Source organism: Phyllostomus discolor, chromosome 4 (genome assembly GCF_004126475.2).
Source record: "Phyllostomus discolor isolate MPI-MPIP mPhyDis1 chromosome 4, mPhyDis1.pri.v3, whole genome shotgun sequence".
Taxonomy (NCBI): Eukaryota; Metazoa; Chordata; class Mammalia; order Chiroptera; family Phyllostomidae; genus Phyllostomus; species Phyllostomus discolor.
In genome coordinates, this window is record NC_040906.2 from 49,166,195 (window position 1) to 49,186,568 (window position 20,374).

The 20,374-nt window shown below is 37.3% G+C and overlaps 1 protein-coding gene across 2 annotated transcripts in view; it reads left to right on the forward strand.

Moving 5' to 3' along the window:
- Positions 1-20,374, forward strand: part of GPR155 (G protein-coupled receptor 155) — a 40,086-nt gene that overhangs the window by 18,011 nt on the left and 1,701 nt on the right. For both annotated transcript variants that reach the window (XM_028509921.2, XM_028509920.2), the window contains 9 exons: positions 470-587; positions 3,820-3,904; positions 4,592-4,682; positions 5,671-5,881; positions 9,861-9,965; positions 12,847-12,983; positions 14,456-14,551; positions 16,806-16,870; positions 18,352-18,489. In XM_028509921.2, the coding sequence (XP_028365722.1) occupies positions 470-587; positions 3,820-3,904; positions 4,592-4,682; positions 5,671-5,881; positions 9,861-9,965; positions 12,847-12,983; positions 14,456-14,551; positions 16,806-16,870; positions 18,352-18,489 (1,046 nt within the window). The remainder of the gene's footprint in view (positions 1-469; positions 588-3,819; positions 3,905-4,591; positions 4,683-5,670; positions 5,882-9,860; positions 9,966-12,846; positions 12,984-14,455; positions 14,552-16,805; positions 16,871-18,351; positions 18,490-20,374) is intronic.

Below are 20,374 nucleotides of genomic sequence, written 5' to 3' on the forward strand. Positions count from 1 at the left end.
TATAGTAAAAAATATTTTTTACCAAATGCAATCAATTATAATTTGATTATAATAATTTATGCCTAGTTTATTAAATATTGTAATGGGTCTTGAACTGTATAAAGTTGAGGTTCATAATGTATTTGAAGATAAATTTGCAATTTTAAGAGAAATAATTGTGTCATTAAAAATTGAACCCTCCCAGTCTCATTTTTCTAGTTAAGTCTTCACGTGTCTCAAATTATAATGGGAAGGTTAGCATGTTCTATGTAAACCATTATTAAATATAAAGTTAATATTTAGAATGTTATCTGCTTTAATTGAATATGTACATTGTTAAAGAATCTGTATAAGAAAGATTTTTTACCATAAAACTTGAAGTTTTAGTATAACTAGAATGCTATAGTTGATAATTAGTCAGCAATAATTTAAACTGAATAATTACATTTACTGTGAATAAAACAAGACTATGACTTTGTTTTTTCTTCAGTCTGTTGTCTGTGCTGGAATGATAATATGGAATTTTGTTAAAGAAAAAAATTTTATTGGACAAATTCTGGTGTTTGTTCTATTGTACAGCTCCCTCTATAGCACCTATCTATGGGCAGGTAAGTTGGACCATGAGTGGAAATTTAGGTCTGTCCTCTCTCCATCACTATAAACCCTCAGCTTCTAGTGATCTTTTGGAAGTCTCCCGGTACAGGAGTATTCTCTCGGCATTTACACCTGCTAACGTGGGCAGTCTGCAAAGCCGAGTTCTGTTTGCTAATGTGCTGTATTTCCGCCAGGGTTTGGGTGGTTTCCTCTCACATGGCTCGTTTCCTCTTTGGTTCTAGGCCACAGTCAGTGCAGCTGTCCTTTGGAGACTCCAAGAGGGCAGGCCCTGGAGGCAGGTAGAGAGTGTAGGGAATGGGCAGAGAAGTATGAGGCATGTAATATATGTCCCAGAGTTCACTATCAGAGTCCAGCTGAATGAATAAAAAGATTCTGGCTCTGCCTTAAGCAAATGACTTAACTTTTGCAGTCTCTGTTTCCTCACCTGTACCTGGGTCATTATACCTTACAGAGTTATTTTGAGAATTAAATGAATATGGGTATTTATACCTGGTATGTGGTAGGCTCTTAACAAATAGAACTATAGTACTACATAGAGAGAAAAATGATAATATGAGAACAACTAAAGTAAGGAATAAGAAGGTATGGAAATAGAAGAGTACCCAGCAAGAAAAACTGTTTCCCATTTCAACTGGCTCCAGCAAGGATATTCAAAATGATTTAGCACATTGCTATTTTGAAGTATAGTATTTATTTGAATACATTCTGGTATGTTTTTTAAACATTCTGTTGGGCTATTTTGTATTCATACCACAAATGTGAACCTAAAAAATGGCACGTAAAAGGAAATTGTAGAATGGTAGGGCTGGTGATAGCCACTGAGAGGAGGCAGGTGTCAGGACGTGGCTGTGAGGCACAGGCCTTTGGTTCCGCACCTTCACCATCAAAAGCAGTGCCCAAACTAAGTCAGCAGCCTTTTGAAATGAAGCAACAATGTGGTGAGGAATTACACAGTGAAAAAGTCAGTGCAAAGAGGAGAAGGTTTGAGCTTTTTAAAGGCAAGTACACCTTGGATAGCATAAGACATTTCATGAGATATCAAATTTAAACAGCTTAAAGCCTTTATTTCCAAATAATTTCTCTAATATCTGGATTACTAAGGCTAAGTTTATAATAAGAATAAGAAAGCAGCTAATAAATCAACGTATCAAAAAGCCCCAAGTCTCCCTGAAACACTCTTCAAGCATGTATGCCAAAATCTATCCAGAAACATTCTGAATTCCCTAACCCCAATTAAGGGAATAGATCAAAGTTAAAGGAGCCCTTTAACCTTGAGATTTTTATGATGAAACAGAATTTTAGACCTCAAGTGTCATTTTAAATCATCCCATTCAGCCATTTTTAATTTCACTATTTGCGTACCATCCTCATGATTTCTGCCATATCTGCATAGCCGTGTCCTTGTTTTTTCCTGAAAATTGGCTCACTTTTTTTTCACTTGTATCAGTATCCAAGGTTTCATGTGCTGTTAAAAACTTTTGAAACACATGTTAAACACATAACTAGTCAAAAACTTTTCAACCTCCTGCCACCTTTTATCTCTACACTTTGGAAACACTAGTCTGGTTTAAATCTATCATTCTGCAAATGAGGAAAATAAGGCCCAAAGAGTTTAACTGCTTCGGTCAGGAGCTCTCGCAACTTTGTCAGTGAGAGATGCAGGGCCAGATTGGAGCTGTTCCTGTGTCAGTCTTTTCACAAGGAAGAAATAATGAACATTAGAATTTTGAAGAGTGCCCTCGGTACTGTAACACAGTTGGCACACTTTCGTGATTGGTTACTTGTTTCCTGGACCCTTTGAAAACCTGAAACTACAGCATGTGCAAATGCATTTAGAGAAGAGCAGTGGATATTATAGTATCTTTTTGAACTTGAGTAATGTGTGGTCCCTGTAAGAAAAATAATTCTTGAGGATGTTCGTGTTGATTTATATTATTTTTAGCACATGGTTACTTAATTTGTACAACCTTAAATCTTGGTATGAATTTTTTATATACAGCTAATACATAACTTTAAAACCCAAGCAAATTCACAGATGAGATTCAAACAAAACCATAAACTCAGTAATTCTAATTAGCAACATTTATTGACATGGCAAAGGATCTTGTTTGCTAATCTGAATCATAGCTTTAGATTGTAAATGTAAAATGTAAAATGAAAATCGTGTCTGCGGTTAGGGTTTTGTGATTTTTTTTAAGTTCACCCTGCCTTTATTTCCACGTGTGGATTTAAGGTCTGGTTTTCTCATTGCTTTTCTCCCTTCAAACTGCCACAGAGCCTTCATTCTGGATCATGTGTTTGCCTTCACTTGGCTCAAACTGAGTATAAAGGCAAATGTAAGCCCTGAAATCATAAGCCTGTACTTTAGTTGTAAGATGGACAATTAGGTGATTATCATTGAAAATATACCAAAAAGACTTAAAGTTTCTCAGAAATTTCCAGATTCTGACGAATATGTCTGGGGAACCATCCGGGTCCATGGATCTGAGCTTTAGAAACACTAATCCAGTGGACTGGCCTCAGATCCGGTGGCTGGGTTCCCAGTCCTGCTCTGCCCTCTGCTGGCTGTGTGGGCTGGCTGACCCTTGTTTCCCAAATCTGTGAAATGAAGGTGTGAATTTATAGCCGTGGTCCCTTCCACCCCGAAAGCTCTAAGATTCTATAACTATGTAGAATTTGTTAAATAAGACATTACTGGTATAAATAATTGGATATACAGTATAAGGAAAGCTAAAGAACTTTAAAACATTTGTTTTTGTAGTAAATTCTTACTGTATTTGTACTAACATAGATCGTTTTGACTTGGGGCATTTTCCAAAAACAAAACCTGTGTAAGAATTGCCTGTACTTTCTTAGCACTGATAGAATGGGAGTGTTTTCATTCTTAGAATTGTTCTGTAGCCACTTAAAATTTTTCTTTTTCCAAATATATTTAGATTCCAAAGACATCAGTCAAAAGAATAAGATGATTTGGGGCATCTGATAAAAATCCTCATGTATAAAACAATAAGATTTGAGTAAAGACACAGTATAGGAGGGAAAAACACAAATGATTTTGAGTTAAGAAAATCTGCTTCAAATTATTGGGGACAGCATCTACTTGGAGTAAATTTTGGGCAAAAACTATAGACTGCTAATGAAAGAAGCTTGATTAAATAAAGTTCCATGAAGTCTGATCAACATCAAGTAATTATATATCTTTCAACCTCTATTTCTTATTCTTAGGACTTCTAGCAATTTCCTTGTTTCTTTTGAAAAAGAAAGAGAGGGTACAAATTCCGGTTGGAATCATCATAATATGTGGCTGGGGGTAAGTTGGTAGTTTTCTGTTCGCTTACATGTTTCTGTGTATACAGAGTTAAAAATGTCTGACTTCCAAAAAAAATTTCTGACTTCCACAGCTGAAAGTATTTTTAAAAGAAAGGGTTTATTAGGCCATGGCTAGCAAAAAAGAAGACCAGTCTTGGGGCCTGGAGTCTGAACCACCAGATGCATGGCTAGTAGGAAAGATGGCATGTCCATCGTCTCAGAGTTTGCATATGTTTTTGTGCATTAGGCGAAGGAAAGTGGGGAGAAAGATGTAAGGTGTTGAAGTAATTTATGTTGGCCGTAGGCAGAGGGGTGGGAGAAAGTGAAGCATGCCAGCTCCCGGATAGGCACAGAGCCCACAAAAGAAATGTCCACTCCTGTGCATTGGCTGTGGGCAGCAGTCCAGTACGCCCATGCGTAAACGAAAAGCAGAGACTCCTGGAGTTTGATGGTGCCTGGCTAAAAAGTAACCTGTGGAAGTAGCCACCTGGACATCAACCCGGAGTTCCAGCAGATACACAGGAATGGGAGCAGTCTTCTGTTAGCTGGCCCACAGCCATTGACAGACGAACAGTTCCATCTCCTTCTCTCACTCTCCAGCTGCTGGAGTTAAGAACATCTCAGAATTTTCTTCCTGTCAGTAGTAACTATTCATTCTCTTTTTCTCTCTAAACCCTTGTTATTCTAGAATTCCTGCTCTCCTTGTTGGTGTTCTTTTGATAACTGGCAAACATAATGGAGACAGCATTGACTCAGCCTTCTTTTATGGGAAGGAGCAGGTGAGAAGAGTGACACTTGTGTTCCTGAGAAGGCCCCTTTTTAGCTTGCTAATGTGCTTTGCTTACCTTGAAATTAATTTTGAAAATCTATTCCAATTTACCACATATCGCACTGGTGATCCTACATCCCTTTGTCCAGTCACCCCTCAAAATGTGGTAAAGATTTTATATAAGTTAATTTTTAGCTGAGGATTTCCATATGTTTGAAATTTACTGAGTCTTCTTAAACACACTTATGAATTATATTTGCTCTACTGTAAGAAAGAGTGATTAATTTAAAGCTACTTAATGAGTTAGCAGTAATAATAAAAGCCAGGTTCTTGACTTTCAATCCTGTAATAAATGTAAATTTCAGAACAGAAAGTATCTGTGAGAAAGTGTGCTTGAAAGCTATAGAGAAAGAGACTTTTGGGACCTGCTGAATCAGAAATTCTCCAGGCGGGTAGGGCCCATGGACATGTTTATTTAAAACTTCCTCAAATGATTTTGATTTCTTACCTTTTTTTGTTTTGTAATTTTGAATTTTACTGGGTTGCTGTGAGAATTAATAAGATTACACATAAAGGACTTAAACTAGCATTGCCATATAGTTAATACTCAGTAAATATTACCTATAATTGTTTATTTTTGGTATTATTACCATAAAAGAGTCTCTAGTTGAAGTATGGTTGAAGTATGCATGAAAGCAAGCAAAAACTTTGAAGAAAACAGTTATTTAAATTACTCATAGACAAAACCATGGCAAACCATGTATAGCAAAAGAAGAGTTTAGAAATCTTATGTAAGATTACAAGCAAACTCTTAATTTTTCTACAAGTAACTTATATCCCATCCATACTCCTCTTTTTTAAGAACCATATTCTGGAGCATTTATAGCTATGAAGATACTGTATTTTCCACCCCCAAAAATTACCTTTAACCTATCCTGCTAAGATTAGGAAGATGGAATTGTGAAAAGTGGCTTAATGTCTTTTTGCAATGTTGGCAGATGATCATCACGTCAGTCACCCTGTTCTGCAGCATCGCGACGGCCAGCATATCACTCATGTGTATGAACCGCAGCACCCAAGCGGGACGCTACGAATGTTTCAACCAGTCTCAGAACCACAAAGCCATGGAGTCTGGGAACACTGCTTTTGAGGAGGGTCCAGCACCAATAAATGAACCCTTACCTTTTACAAGTTCTATCCCAGAAACAAGTATGATCCTTAATATAAAGAAACTCTTAAGTGCCTGTATAGCTTTTGTCCTAAATGTTTTGTTTAAGGGAATTCCTTGAACTATCTTGACTGTCACAGGTATTTCTCAGATGAGGAACTTAAATGAAAGTCAGTAATCGAAAGAACTTATAAGTTCATTCATTAGATTCCTGTTTATAATTTTTTGTGGAGATAATCTTTTGTTAAACCCTAAACTTCCTCAGACCTGAAAGTTTCAGAAAAAAGTAACACCAAAGGTAGGCCCATTTTAGGAAACTAAGCACCTACATTTGCTAATTTAACAACTTGCATCAGGCAAGGACCGTTGATAAAATGCCCAAGGAGGCCTGCCTGACGTGGGGCTAACCGTGTAAGTGAGGAGTTGGCAGCCTACTGTCTACAGGCCAAGTCTGGCCAGTCACCTGTTTTTGCACAGGTTCAAGAGGTAAGAATAGTTTGTACACTTTTTAAGGGTTGAAGAAAAAAAATTTAAAGACAAATATTTTGTGCCACTTGAAAGCCATATGAAATTTAAATTTTAGTGTCCATAATGTTTTATTGGAACATAGCCAAACTCATTCATTTGTGTATAAATGTCTGGGGCTGCATTCATGCTACATTAGTGGAGATGAGTCATCGAACAGGGACTCAGTGGTCTGCAAAATATTTATCATCTGGCCTTTTATAGAAAATGTTTAGCAGTCCTTGGTACAAGTGAAAATATGACCCTCACTAGCGACTTTGTTCGTAAGTGTTAATGATTGTTGTGGGGTTTGCTTCAGTTCATGAAGGGAACTCAGTGATAGAATACACATTTTGGATTCACAGACAAAATATTGTGGTAGGAAGTATGAATGATGGTACATACTTTGTTTAGAGATTTTGTGGAGCCAAGAGCTGACTAATCTCAAAACTATTGTTACCATTAATAAGTAAAAGATAGAAAGAAAGAGAATAAAAAGGGAGAAAAGATTTAAAAATTTTTAACTTTTTATCTTTTTTAAAAATTATTGTTGTTCAATTACAGTTGTCTGCATTTTATCTTAAAAGGAAAAAATCCCACAAATCTTATCAGGCATTTTACATTGCCTTCCTTCTCCCTCCCTCTCTCTCTGTCTCAAACCAGAAATATATAGCCCAGTGCTTAAAAACTGGGAATGGAAGCCAGGCTGCCTGGGTCCACACCCTAACTCCACAGTTTACTGCTGTTTGAACTTGGGCAAGCTCCTTCTGCCTTGGTTTCCACATCCGATGCTGATAACACCTCCTTCATAGACTGCTGTGTCCTCCTACACAGGGCTCTGGTTTGCCAAGTCCTGACCTACACCATTAACCCTGCTTCAGTCAGGTCCCTGGTAATTTACGTTATTGATGGTGCTCACTAATTTGTTAGGGCTTTTGTGATTACATCAGAATTTAATTCTTTTGAGCCCTCTTGGCCATTTTCCCTTTTAAAACAGTAGTTCAAGAAGTACATTTATGTTTTCACTAACATTTTAAAAGCCGCTTTTCCTAAGTCGAGAGTACTTTTCTGGTCACACCCAGCATCCTCTCCTTCCTCATTTTTTTTGTGGACTCTTACATTCATCCTATAAACCCATGTGCTGTCTGCTTTCAGTCAGGGCTTGAAGACCACCATTTCCAGCTGGTTCTGTGTCTTCCTTTCCCACACGTGTTTCAGAAGAGGCTACAGAAGGCCTGAGAACATCCATGGGGACCCTAAACTAAGTGTCCTAAGCCCAGAGACTTTTGCTGCTACTTCTTTACATGTCTTTTAAAAAATAGCAAAAATCTGTGCCATAGATGATCTTTAAATGCTGCATCATCACCTCCATCAGGAAAACTAGTTGGCACCTTTAGTATATATTAATGGGGAACCTTTAGTATATATGAATGGGGAACCAGAAGACATATCACCTCCAGAGGAAACCCTCTGCAATGTTTATATTTCCCTCTCCTCTTATGTCACTTTTATAATTGCTTTTGAAATTATCCATATAACCCACGAGACTGTAAGTGCTGTGACTGATTGGCTTGTCACGGCCTCAGCACCTAGCGTAGTGTCAGGCTTGCTGTACGTGTTCAGTAGTATGTGCTAAATGGATGGATAGATGGATGGGCGTGGATGAGATAGGCCATGATTTTGTGAAGCTACCCTAGAAATTGCCACCGCAAAATTCTTGTTTACTTGCCTATTCACCTATGTTCCTAAGGAAAAGGCCTTTAAACCTGTCTGGTTATTTTCCTTTCCTAAATCCTGCTCTACTCTGCCTTGCTAGTCAGATAACACTTTAGATGTCCAGGGTGGCCCCCCGAAACCTCAGTAATCTGAGAGTTCACTCACCTCTGCCCCCTGATACACATTTATCAGAGACCCATGGCTTTCACATGTTATGGTGTGGAATTATGATCGAAAGGAAAATTAACCCATTTTGATATACTGTCAAAGTTTCAATTAGTTAAAGAGAAGGCTAGTGGGCTACTTACATATCCAATTTATGTTTGAAGGAAACACTGCCTTAGTGCAACAGTTTTCGTGGCGGCCGTAATCTGTGGGTGCTTTCCCGAGTCTGCGTCGTTGGCGTGGGCTGGCTTTACATCTGCGGGTAATTTTGTCCTAGCTGCTTCCAGCCTTCCAGTTTCTGAAGATAAGAGGGCTGGGCCAGGTGATCTCTGTATTTTCTTTTCTGTTACTCTGCGGCTCTGTTTTTAAACCTTGAGATGACATCATTATCTGAAGTTTATGAAGGTGTTTTGTAGTAGCTTATTATAGATGATAGTTTTCATACTTCTGAAATCTTTTTTTGTTTGTTTTTAAGAACACTACTGAAGAATTAAAGTACATTATCAATGAAAGGTTCAGCACACAACTATTTTTTCCGGCACACTTAATATTGTAGGTTACTGAAGTTACTGTTCTATTATCCATGTCAAGAAATGCCATGTCTGTACGTGTGTGAAATGTTTTAAAGGACACTGCGTGCACTTCTGTGACTAAACAGAGGAAAACTCACAGCTCTGTAGCAGATGTCTCAGTGGTCTTCTGTAAACCAATCTACCTATAAACCAGCAAGAGGTTTTTCTGCAGTATATTTTTGAAAAGAATATAATTGTTTTTACTATATCTTCTGAACTAGTAGGAAACACATTCTTGAAAGCAGAGAGTTTTGAGCTAAACTTAGAGGAGAGAGTGTTTAGATGAATTAACAAAAGTGGCAAGTTCCTGTCAAACAAGGCCTAGAGACCAAATAAGTATGGGGTTTGTAGAAGCCAGGAGAGAATTGTGAGCCCTGGCTGGTGTTGCTCCATGGGTTGAGCACCAGCCTGTGAACTGAAAGGTTGCTGGTTTGATTCCTGGTCAGGTCGCATGCCTGGGTTGCGGACACTCAAGAGGCAACTGGTCGATGTATCTCTCAGACATTGATGTTTCTCTCCATCTCTTTCTCACTCCCTTCCCCTCTCTCTAATAAAATAAATAACTTTTTTAAGGAGAATTGTTGTGAAAGAAGGAAAGGGTCTTTGCTGAATAGTGGGAGCAGTTAGATAGTAGGAGAGAGGGGCCAAGCCCTTGAGAGCTTTCAAATTCAGGCAAAGGAATTTGAAAATGAACTACTGTAAGCAATAGAACACTTTAGGAAAGTGTTCAAATTCTTAGTTCCCAAAGCACAGTGGAAACTAGTCAAACAGCAATGACAAAAACATTTTTCCTCGTCTCATAACAGTGAGGAGACAATATGTAAAGGGGCTGATCCTCTGTCAGCCACTCTACATGTTAACTTTTCTGTATATAAGCACTTTCAAATACTTTCTTTGATAGATACCATGTGACATTTGTGTGTGTATAAATGGATTTGTTTGTGTTCTATGTTTGGTTGGTTGGTTGGCTTTTGGTTTTGGTTTGTTCTGTTTGGCATCTCTTGACAATGCCCATTTCTGTTATGGTTGGGCTCAATCCTCACATGTTGTGTTGTCTATACAGGTTGCTGCTCCTGCTCTATGGGAAATGGAGGGTCCTGCTGCTTATCCACAGAGCCAGTAAGAAACATAAGCCCCAGTGGACCTGGGACTCCTTCGTTTGAGAAAAGTAAGTACCTCTGGGCCATGAGGATAGGCCTAAGGAACAGACGTTTTCTTATCCTTTTTGCCTTACAAGGATTCAGCATAGCCCTGGCCAGATAGCTCAGCTGGTTAGAGCAGCATCCCCACCTACTAAAGATTCAGGTTTGATCCCCAGTCCAGGCACATACAAGAAGTAACTAACAAATGCATAAATAAGATGGACAACAAATCAATGTTTCTCTCTCTCCCTCTCTCTAAAATTAATTAACAAATAAATAATGTTTTAAAAGAGCTCTACATAGAATTTCTATGAAGGAAAGTACTAATAGAATAATCATGCATGGATACTCAGTTAAAAAAAATAAAGTCCTGGCAGGGGGGCTGGGATGGGAGTAAAAGGCAGAAAACTACTTGAACAACAATTAAAATAAAAAAATAAATTATAAAAAATTTTTTAAAATAATAAAGTCCTTATGATGTACTAATAGGGAGCATTACACACACACATACACACACACACACACATCAGTTTTTCCAATAAATTTAGCCCAAGTGATAATTCCAAGGAGTTTACCCTAAGCACCATTATTTTTTTTGCCTTTTTTCTTGTTTTAGAAGCTGAGATTTCCCCCCACCCCCTGCTCTCCGTCCCCAGGGCTAGGACTAATTAATTAGGGTTTAATTACATTTTGAACCCATATACTTAAAATATGCCCTTTCTTATAAAAAGAAAAATCTTTAAAAGTAATAACTTTTAAATAACTTTTTGGCATACAAACTAAGAGACTGAATCACATTTGTGGTCTGAATTTCTAATTATGTAGAACAATTATTTAGAGTACACTTATGTGAAGTTACAATGCACTTTTAGTTGATTATACTCATTTGTAATTAAGTTTGGAAGGTAAATCACAGAAAGTCCTCTTTTTAAATGAAGTGTATGTCAACTGTATTGTTGCCAAAGGCATTATGTTTTTATATAACAAATATTGTGAGAATTATAAGAAATAATGTATGCAAATCACTATGCACAGTGAGTGGTGTTCAGAGTAAATGCTCACTAAACACCATAGTAGCAGTGGTAGTTATTATCAGGCAGCGTTCAGATTTGGCTGTCATTTGCTGACTAGAAATGAATCTTAAGTAGTGGAATTTGCATTTCCATAGGAAGAAGTAAAATTTATCAGATGTGGACTGTCACTGACTTTCTGTTGGGAAACTGATCTGGGCCTTCAGTTCGACTGCCTTTCGGTTTCTACTTGTGCCCCTTTTCTGAAGCTAGCGTTTCCTTCTGTCGGAACTCCCGAGGCTTTCTGCTGTACTCTCTTCTCCCTATACAAAACACCTAATAGTAAAGCCCATTGACAGATTCGACATGTGCTTTAACAAGTTTTTTTTTGCTCTAGAAATCTCCTTATGCTTTACTTCTCTGTCGTTTTCTTCATTAATAATCTGATTGTTGAAAACAGAAGGGACTTTTTGGATAGTCTGATCCTATTTTGAGAAAATTATATACAACGGGAGCCATCATAAGTGAACTTCATCTGCTCACACAATTTAGTATCATTCCTAAGCCTAATGTAAAGTCTAAGGGAAATCAAATCATGAATGAATGACAAATTGTAGAGTTCAATAATATAATTAATTGCTCATCCCTAAACACTGGTACAGTACCAAGACAAAATAACTATTACAGTGTATAAAAAAGGGAAATAAAAGATACTGAAATTTAGTTTTATCCATTTTATAATATTTATACATATATTTTAAGACCAGGTTATTACATATACTATAGAATTTTCCTATGCCAAGATAGACACAAATAAGTTTTACTAAAATAGGACCACACTGCAGAGGTGGTTTGGCAGCCCACTTTGTTTTCACCTGGCAACATTGTGACCTTCCCCCATGCTATTAGCTCTTACACTATTCCACGTGTAATGCTTTGAGAACATACGTCTTTTTCTAAAAAGTGGCTTTAGGAAATAAAATTTTTATTCTTAGCTTGTAGTTAAGAGCTATAATACTGTGTGTTTTAGTCATTGACTTTTTGAAACAAGACTGTATGTTAGCCCTGGCTGGTATGGCTCAGTGGATTGAGCACTCGCCTATGAACTGAAAGGTCACCAGTTTGATTCCCAGTCAGGGTACATGCCTGGATTGTGGACCAGGTCATCAGTTTGGGGCACTCGAGAGGCAACCGATGTATGTAACTCTCACAACACATCAGTATTTCTCTCCCTCAGTTTCTCCCTCCCTTCCCTTCTCTCCAGAAAAATAAATACAATTTTTTTGAAAAAAGATTGTATGTTAGACATCTATTTTGTAAAAATATTTTCCCCAGCTTTTGGTGCCATATATAGTAGAACTTGGGTAGGAAAGCAGGTTGTTTGGGAAAGGCCCCTGGCCTCCCTTTTAGGCCAGAGAAGAATCATGTCTGTGATTTGATTTGGTTCTATATGTAATTAAAGTGTATATTTTTTATTTGGTGCCTTAAACATCATTCCTAAGGCAAATTTTAAACTCTTTAATGAAAGGCAAGTGGTAGTAGTAAATTTGTTACCTACTAGCCAAAATAGGGTATTCATGACCAATATGTAGATTTATTACAGGTGAAACTTGATTTATTAATTTACGCCTTAAAAATGTATATACATATTACACTGTTGAGTAGCGTAGAAAGGAACTATTGCATACTACTCATGTTTTTTCGGACTAAAAACACCCTACAAGTAGAACTCTCCTGAAACAACACGAAGGAGTCTTCCTCAGATTCTTCTAAAGTAATATACTGATTCTGAGCTGAATGTGCATATGTGGTGGTTTGCTTAGGAAGTCATTATGAATTTAAAGTGCATTCAAATAAAAAGCTCTGATTACAAATTGTTGCACTTACTGTTCCGCAGATGATCATTGTGTGAGTCGCTGTAACTCCCAGAGCTGCATATTAGCCCAGGAAGAAGAGCAGTATCTACAGAGTGGAGACCAGCAACTGACTCGACATGTGTTGCTGTGTTTACTTCTCATTATTGGCCTGTTTGCTGTAAATGTTTCTTCTGATTTTGTTTTGGGGCCATTTCTTTAAATGTTTGGCAAAGGTTTTTATTCAGGCATCTGGGAGAAATTTAGTTACTACTTCCCAGAGGGGGTGGCAGCTAGGCTATCTGAATCCTAATCTTGAACTAAATGTTTTTTGGGGAAAGAAGAATGGATAATTCACATTACTCTGTTGCCTAAATGTTCCAATAGCTTATTTGCTTGGAATCACTTTCTCAGTCTCTACTCTGACTGTGGAATTTGGTAAGGAGAGGTGTTTCTGTGACGTGTGCGGGGCCACTTATTCCTAATGGATTCCTTGACTGACCTCAGGGGAATGCCTGTGTGGTCTCTCAGAAGATATTCCTCAGATCGGTCAACTTTAAAAAATAATTTTTAAATTATCAAAATAACATAACCACTTCATATAATACTTACAAGATAAAGAAAAGAGGAAAAATGTCCATCACACCACTAACTTTTTTAGTACATTTTTCATAGTTCTAATCATACATACAGATTTATTTTCTGCTTTGTCACTTAAGTCAAGCATTTTCATGTTGCTACATAGTTGTGCATAACCATTACTTTAAATGGCTCCTCAATAAACCATAGGGGAGATGTATTATATAATTAACCAATTCCTTATGGATCGTTCCTAGTTTTTAAAAATGCTCTGATAAACATCTCCATGCAGTATATTTCCTTATCAATTCTCAAAGTTGGGAAAACTGGATCAAAGAATATACATGAATATTTCTGTGCCTTTGGAGGCATTTTGCTAAATTGTTTTCCAAAGGAGTAATATAGATTTGTAAAGTATTCTCACCAACATTGACTGTTATATTTTAATTTGATAATTTTGTAGGTAAAACAGCATTTTCTTAATGTATTTGTTTTTACTAAAGGGCTTTTTAATTGCTTTTATATCCTCTTTTGTGAATTGTCAGTTATTTTTATATAACTATTTGAGATGGTTCGAGAGTAATTTGCCCTGAGGTAGGAAATGGTCCGCATAATCCACAAGGAAACTCTCTTATCCTTTTCACACTGGGATGCTACTTACACAGAATGGTATCAGCCAGCACCATTGTGACTGCTGTTTCAGAACAAAAATCCAAAAGAAATGCTGCCAAGAATTGTTGCTTAGTGATGTGATTGTTTTCATTGTGTAGAACTAATTTTAAAATCAGTCCTGTCTCAGGCTAGTCGGCAGTCCTGATATGTTATGTAAGCTGCTGTATTATGGCTTATATCTTCTTGCTTCAAATTTTATCAGAATAGATGATGCTTGAGTGACATCTGTCAAGGGGAGAAGTTGAAACCTCTTGTTCGAAAGACAAAGCATCTGTATTCTTGGTGTTTTTCCCCTTTAGTGTTCTTCTTCCTAATTATTAAGTAGGTAAGTTATTGTTCTGTTAGGGAGAGAAATGATTAGCTTATTTCATTTAAAAATACTATTTTCTCCTTCCATTGCAGAATCTTTCCAGTTGTTTATGGTGGCTATTTAACCAAGAGCCTGGGAGGCTGTATGTTGAGTTACAGTTTTTCTGTGCCGTGTTTAACTTTGGCCAGGTATTTATTTACTGAGAACTCTGAGGGGGCTTGTTTGCCTGGATGGGTTGACTGGGGCGAGTGCGGATGTTGTTTCCCTTTAAATCAAAAGGGTTCAGTTTGTTTGCCAGCTGCTGGTACGCGTGACAGCTGACAGCTGCTGCCTGTCTCCGAGCAGAAATGAATTATTATATTGGTTCAAGTCATCAGAATGCACACTGAGTGTTATAGTCAGAAATAGTTTTTTTTTTGCTTTGGTTTTAAGATAATGATAATGTAAGCCATGACAAGATGTTCCAAGCACTTTTTAAACTTTGTTGTGGTCTTACTAAGTCACTTTGGGAAAATGATGTATCTTTTCTGAGCCTTTAGTTAGTTTAGTCACTTAAATTGGTTTACACTCTTTCACTTACATTTTGATAAAGGTTTTAATATTTCTTGAACAATAGGTACTTAAATATTTTCTAAAAATTATAAATCGGTGTATAAGTAAATTTTGGCCAGGTATAGTAGTTACTCATCATTCCTTGTGAGGATGCACTGTACTACCCATTGTTAGGCATTTTTCATGAACCATCTCATTAAATATCACAGTACTGGCAAAGTAGACGTTATCATCCCTAGTTTAAAAATTAGAAACCAAAAGTCTATGAAGAACTAATGCAATAGTGCTGTTATCTTTATCTCACTATTAAAATGGCTATTTAAGGATAAAGGGTATTTTACATGTTGGGAAAACGTTTTTATGTACAAATTTTGAAATTTGATTCTGTATTCAATCCCTTACTCTTTAATTAGAGAGTAGTTGTCCCCTGCTTGAGTATCAGGTTGAAAAAGTATTGTTTGAAATGACTGGGTTTACCTATTAAATCTAAAATAATTGGCCATATGAGTTAGTTAACATTTATCAGATGCCCCCACAAGTTTTTCCCTAAAAATTAATTTTTTGAAATATTTTGAGTTTTTTTTTTGCCATAATCATGGGAGCTAAACTGGCCATGTCCAGGTAGACAAGTGACCTTATTACAGACACACGTGTGTGTCCCCAGGGCTTCTTGACGCCCCCCTCATTTGGGGATACTGTTTAAGGTGAGATTTGGAACTCAAGAACGACAGAATACTAGGTTGAAAAATCATAGTTTCACTTAACATTTTGCATTTTTTATCTTTGCCTGAGGACATGCTTATTGATTTTAGAGAGAGGGGGAGGGGGAGAGAGAGAGAAACATCAAAGGTTGTTCATGGGATGAAGGTCAACTTCAACTGAGCCACACTGGCCAGGGCACAGCATTTTGCATTTTGAAAGCCCACTCCAAGCTGACCTTTCCCAGGACAGAGACTGAGAAAGCTTTACAAACAAAAGCGAATACCAGGGATGTTGCATTTGCAATGCTGCCTCCACAGCTATGGCTCAAGTGCTTCAAAGGAGGGAGAGATACCACAACCCTCACTCCCACCCCTCCCACACACACTCACACCACATTTTTCTCTTGCGGAGGTATTGAGGTGTCTAGTCAGATGATTTCCTTTTGGTTATTTCTAGTTCCAGGTAAAGAAAGGTATGTCCTTCATGTAATACATTGCATTCGCCATCCCACCTCCTACCCTGCACTCCCACGCACTTAGAGCCTCATCCCACTGTGCCTGACAAATGGCAGTTCCCGACTTCCTGTCTCCCTCTCCGTCCTGATCTGTGGCTAGTGGTATCTGGTGCCAGTCTGCCGCATCACCCCTTTCAAGCACTTTTCTGAAGCACTAGCCAGTTTCATTTCACATACATTTTGTTCAGTTGCTACATTATATTCAGATACTACAGCATTTTTAAATTCTGTAATTTCTGAAGTTTTAACAGAATTCTGTAATTTCAGAAGTTTTAACAGAAATATTTCACATTGTGCTTAAATTAAGTAAATACTTAAGCACATTGTGAAATATTTTCTTTTCTTTTGAAAAAGGGAAAAACAAAGATATATAGCCCTAAACATTTTTGGTTTTCATTTTCTTCAGTAACCTAGCACACACACATGGCTGCTCAGCACTGGTTGATATCACCCGTCATAATGAGTAGGACGGATGACTGGGAAGAGGCAGCTGAATGTCATGCCTGCCTCCAGGCACTGGGTTCTATATAGAAGTCTGCCCGTGTGTTCCATTTAAAAGGTTGCTCTGATCACACAGGTTTGCTTCCCCACACACTAAATTTGGTGGCTTCCATATTTCTGTCTTGAAATTTTATTTTTCTATTCATAAGCTCTTAACTTTTTTTCTTCCATAGGGATTTATTTCCTTTGGCATCTTTGGATTGGACAAACATTTAATCATCCGACCTTTCAAAAGAAGGTAAATTTATTTGAAAAAATAAATCTATATCTGTAATAGTAATGAGAAAGCCATTTTTAAATCTTTAGTAAGAAAGTGCTGGGAGACCACAGAAAGGGCAAACTTAACACCACAAAAAGGTTATGTGTTGATTCACATATTTGTTGTAAATAATTGCAGAGAAGATATGAGAAGAACTGTTATCAGTCCGACATTGTAATTTGCATTTTAATAAGAAATGATGGATGCTGGCTTCTATCTGTGCCATTAACTACACAAAGTAAAATGAAACTTGAAAATTTATTTAGAAATGAAATAGGTGATGTGCCCCCAAAGGTCTCTATTTGATTATTTTTCTCCTTTGACAACCAGATTTCTTTATCAAACTGACGATTTATAGAAAACTCATTTTCTTTATAAATTTTTGGGTTTTCCTTAGCTTGGTGAAGCTAATGCATTAACTTTGAATTCGGCTCAGGAATTTCTTTATGAAAAATAATGAAGTGGGAATACTACAATTTGAGTGAGGGAGAAATAGGTAGGGTGGAAGGGTTACAAAGCTTTGTACTTCTCCACTTGTTTTCAAAGTCAAAATTAGTAGAAACTAGAAGTGCTAATGGAATTTCTCCTACTAATTGATACAAAAAGTGACCAGTAAATGGTAACTATTCTTACTTCTCCTTCTTTTTCATCATTATTAACATCATCATCATTATTAAGATACAGTTGTTAGGGTCATAATCCTTTTATTGGAGAGGAAAAGCATAATAGGAAAGTCACTGAACTTAGTTACCAGCTTCATAATGTTGATAAATTAAAATAGTTGACAGATTGCCCTGGCTGGTGTGGTTCAGTGGTTTGAGCACCGGCCCGTGAACCAAAAGGTTGCTGGTTCAATCCCTGGTCAGGGCACATGCCTGGGTTGTGGTTAGGGAATGTGCAAGAGACAACTGATAGATGTTTCTCTCGCACATTGTTTCTCTCCCTCTTTCTCCTTCCCTTCTGTCTCTAAAAGTAAATAAATAAAAAAGATCTCTTTTAAAAACTGTCAAGTGATTTATTGTCTGGGCTGGCAGAAACAGAATTGTTCTGAATTCCAGATCCCATTATGTGTCTCTTGGTACTGCAGTTGGAAAATGATTAAGTAAAATAATTGATCTTTGTAAGTTTCTTTTGCATTTCAAACAGTAGAATGTCGAATAAGGAATCTCATTTACGATAGAAACCGAAATGGGTCATACATGTGTGGAGGGTGTTCTATAAAATGTCCAGAACAATTTTATAAAATACCCCACCCTACCCACCCTCCCCCCACCCTAGCCTACTTTGAATACGAAACCAAATGAAGTCTGCTTCAGACACTAATAACGTCTGGGTGTTATAGATGACAGCTTTGGTAACTGACAGCTTTGGAACAGCATGGTGATGGGGTAATAAGCAGGAAGGGCTCTCTCAGTGCTTTTCTTTCCTTAAAAACAGTCTCCTTAAATTTTGACTTTCAGACTTGGATTGCTATGGAACAATAAAGAAACAGCAGAAAACAGGGATTCTCCTGTTCCTGAGGAAATAAAAATGACCTGTCAACAATTTATCCATTATCACCGTGACCTCTGTATCCGAAATATTGTCAAAGAAAGGAGGTAAGTATAAGTTCCAGATAATTCTATTTTAGATGATAATTTTGGTTTGTAACAGGTTAAGTAATATAGTTGTGACTAACTACATGATTTTTTAATATTAAATATACATGTAAAAGTTAAAATAGCAATGGGTCAGTTTGTATTTTAAGAAACAGCACATTTATAAGAGCCATCACCACTTGTTTTTTATATTTTTAAATGTCATGTAACTTCCGATTTTCATATAAAATGTGAAAACTTTAGAAGGAACCAAAATGTACTTGAATATTAACATTCACTTCATGGTGACTCCTACCTAGTGTCTCTCGGAAACTCTGAGATACGTTGGGTATAGGAGTGGCTTTCTGGTCCCCATCTCCTAGTGGTATGTTGTTTCATATTACTGATGACATTGTCAAGAAAATGAAACTTCTGCCTCTTCACTAATTCTGCTGCTTGTTATTTACAATAGCCAAGATATGGAAGCAGCCCAAGTGCCCATGAATAGATGAGTAGATAAAAAAGGTGCTACATATAAACAGTAGCATATTACTCGGCTGTAACAGAGAATGGAACCTTACCATTTGCAACAGCATGGATGCACCTAGAGGGTGAAATAAGTCAGACAGAGAAGACAAATACCATATGATTTCACTTGTATGTGGACTCTAAAGGACAAAATAAACAAAAAAAAACAGAAACAGACTCATAGTTGCAGACTGAGGGTTGCCAGCAGAAAGGGGTATAGGGGGACTGGATGAAAAAGGTGGAGGGATTATTATGAAATACAAATTGGTAGTTACAAAATAGTCACAGGATGTTAAGGACAGTGTAGGGAATACGAGTACACTCAGTAATGTAACTATACCTGGTGCCAAGTGGGTACTGAAGTATCAGGGGGCTCACTTTGTGAAGTACATGACTGTCTAACCACGATGCTGCACACCTGAAACTAACACAGTAATACTGAATGTACACTGTAATTGAAAAGTAAAAATTAAAAAATCAGAAAGCTTTACTTTTTAAAAAAGTTTTAGGTTCACAGCAAAATTAAGAGGAAAGTAGGAAAGAAGTCGACAAAACAGTTTTTATTCTCATCTAATTTCAGAATTCTGTGTCTTCCTCAGCACATAAAACAATTTTTTACCATTTGCAGCACAGTAGAGGACAATAAAAACCACTCTTGACCGTGACCTGTGCTTTTCAGTAGTGTGACCACTTGTAGCTATTGAGCTCTTGGAATGGGGCTAGTGTGATGGAGTAACTGACTATCTACTTGTAGTGCTTACTTTTAATGAACTTATATTTAAAACTGAAAAAAATTAATTCTGCTTATTTTTCACCTCAAGTCCTAATCTTCAGTCTGTGACATCACATTTTTTCTTCTAATACTTAAGATAATGGAGTATGCAGCAGGAAACCAAAAACAACTGTTACCAATATTTTCAGTTGTAAAAGAAAAAAGAAAACATCTTTAAAAAAACCCAATACTTTTATGCCTATGAAAATTTAAAAGTTTGTGAAAATACCATTGAGTACTAACACAATGACCATTTCATTAGTGCTGGAAGGCAGCCCGGTGTAGCTGGTGGAACGAGGACTCACTGTGCGGGGACTGACACTAGAGCTCAGCTCCCGGATCGGCCCCTCACCCGCTGTGTGACACTGGGCGAGTTCAATTTTCCAAACCTTAGTTTTCCTCTTTTTTTAAAACATCTGGGTCTTGGGGTTATTCCAGTTCAGTTTCTGGAAATGGTAAACTGTAAAGAAAAGTTAGTTTCCTACCTTTAAAGGGACCAACATGATTATTTCAAAAACCTGCTTTTTAAAATTAAAAAAGGGAATGCCAGATTAACTGCCAGGCCCACCGTGATTGCCGACTCTCAGGAAGCACAGCTCTTGCCAT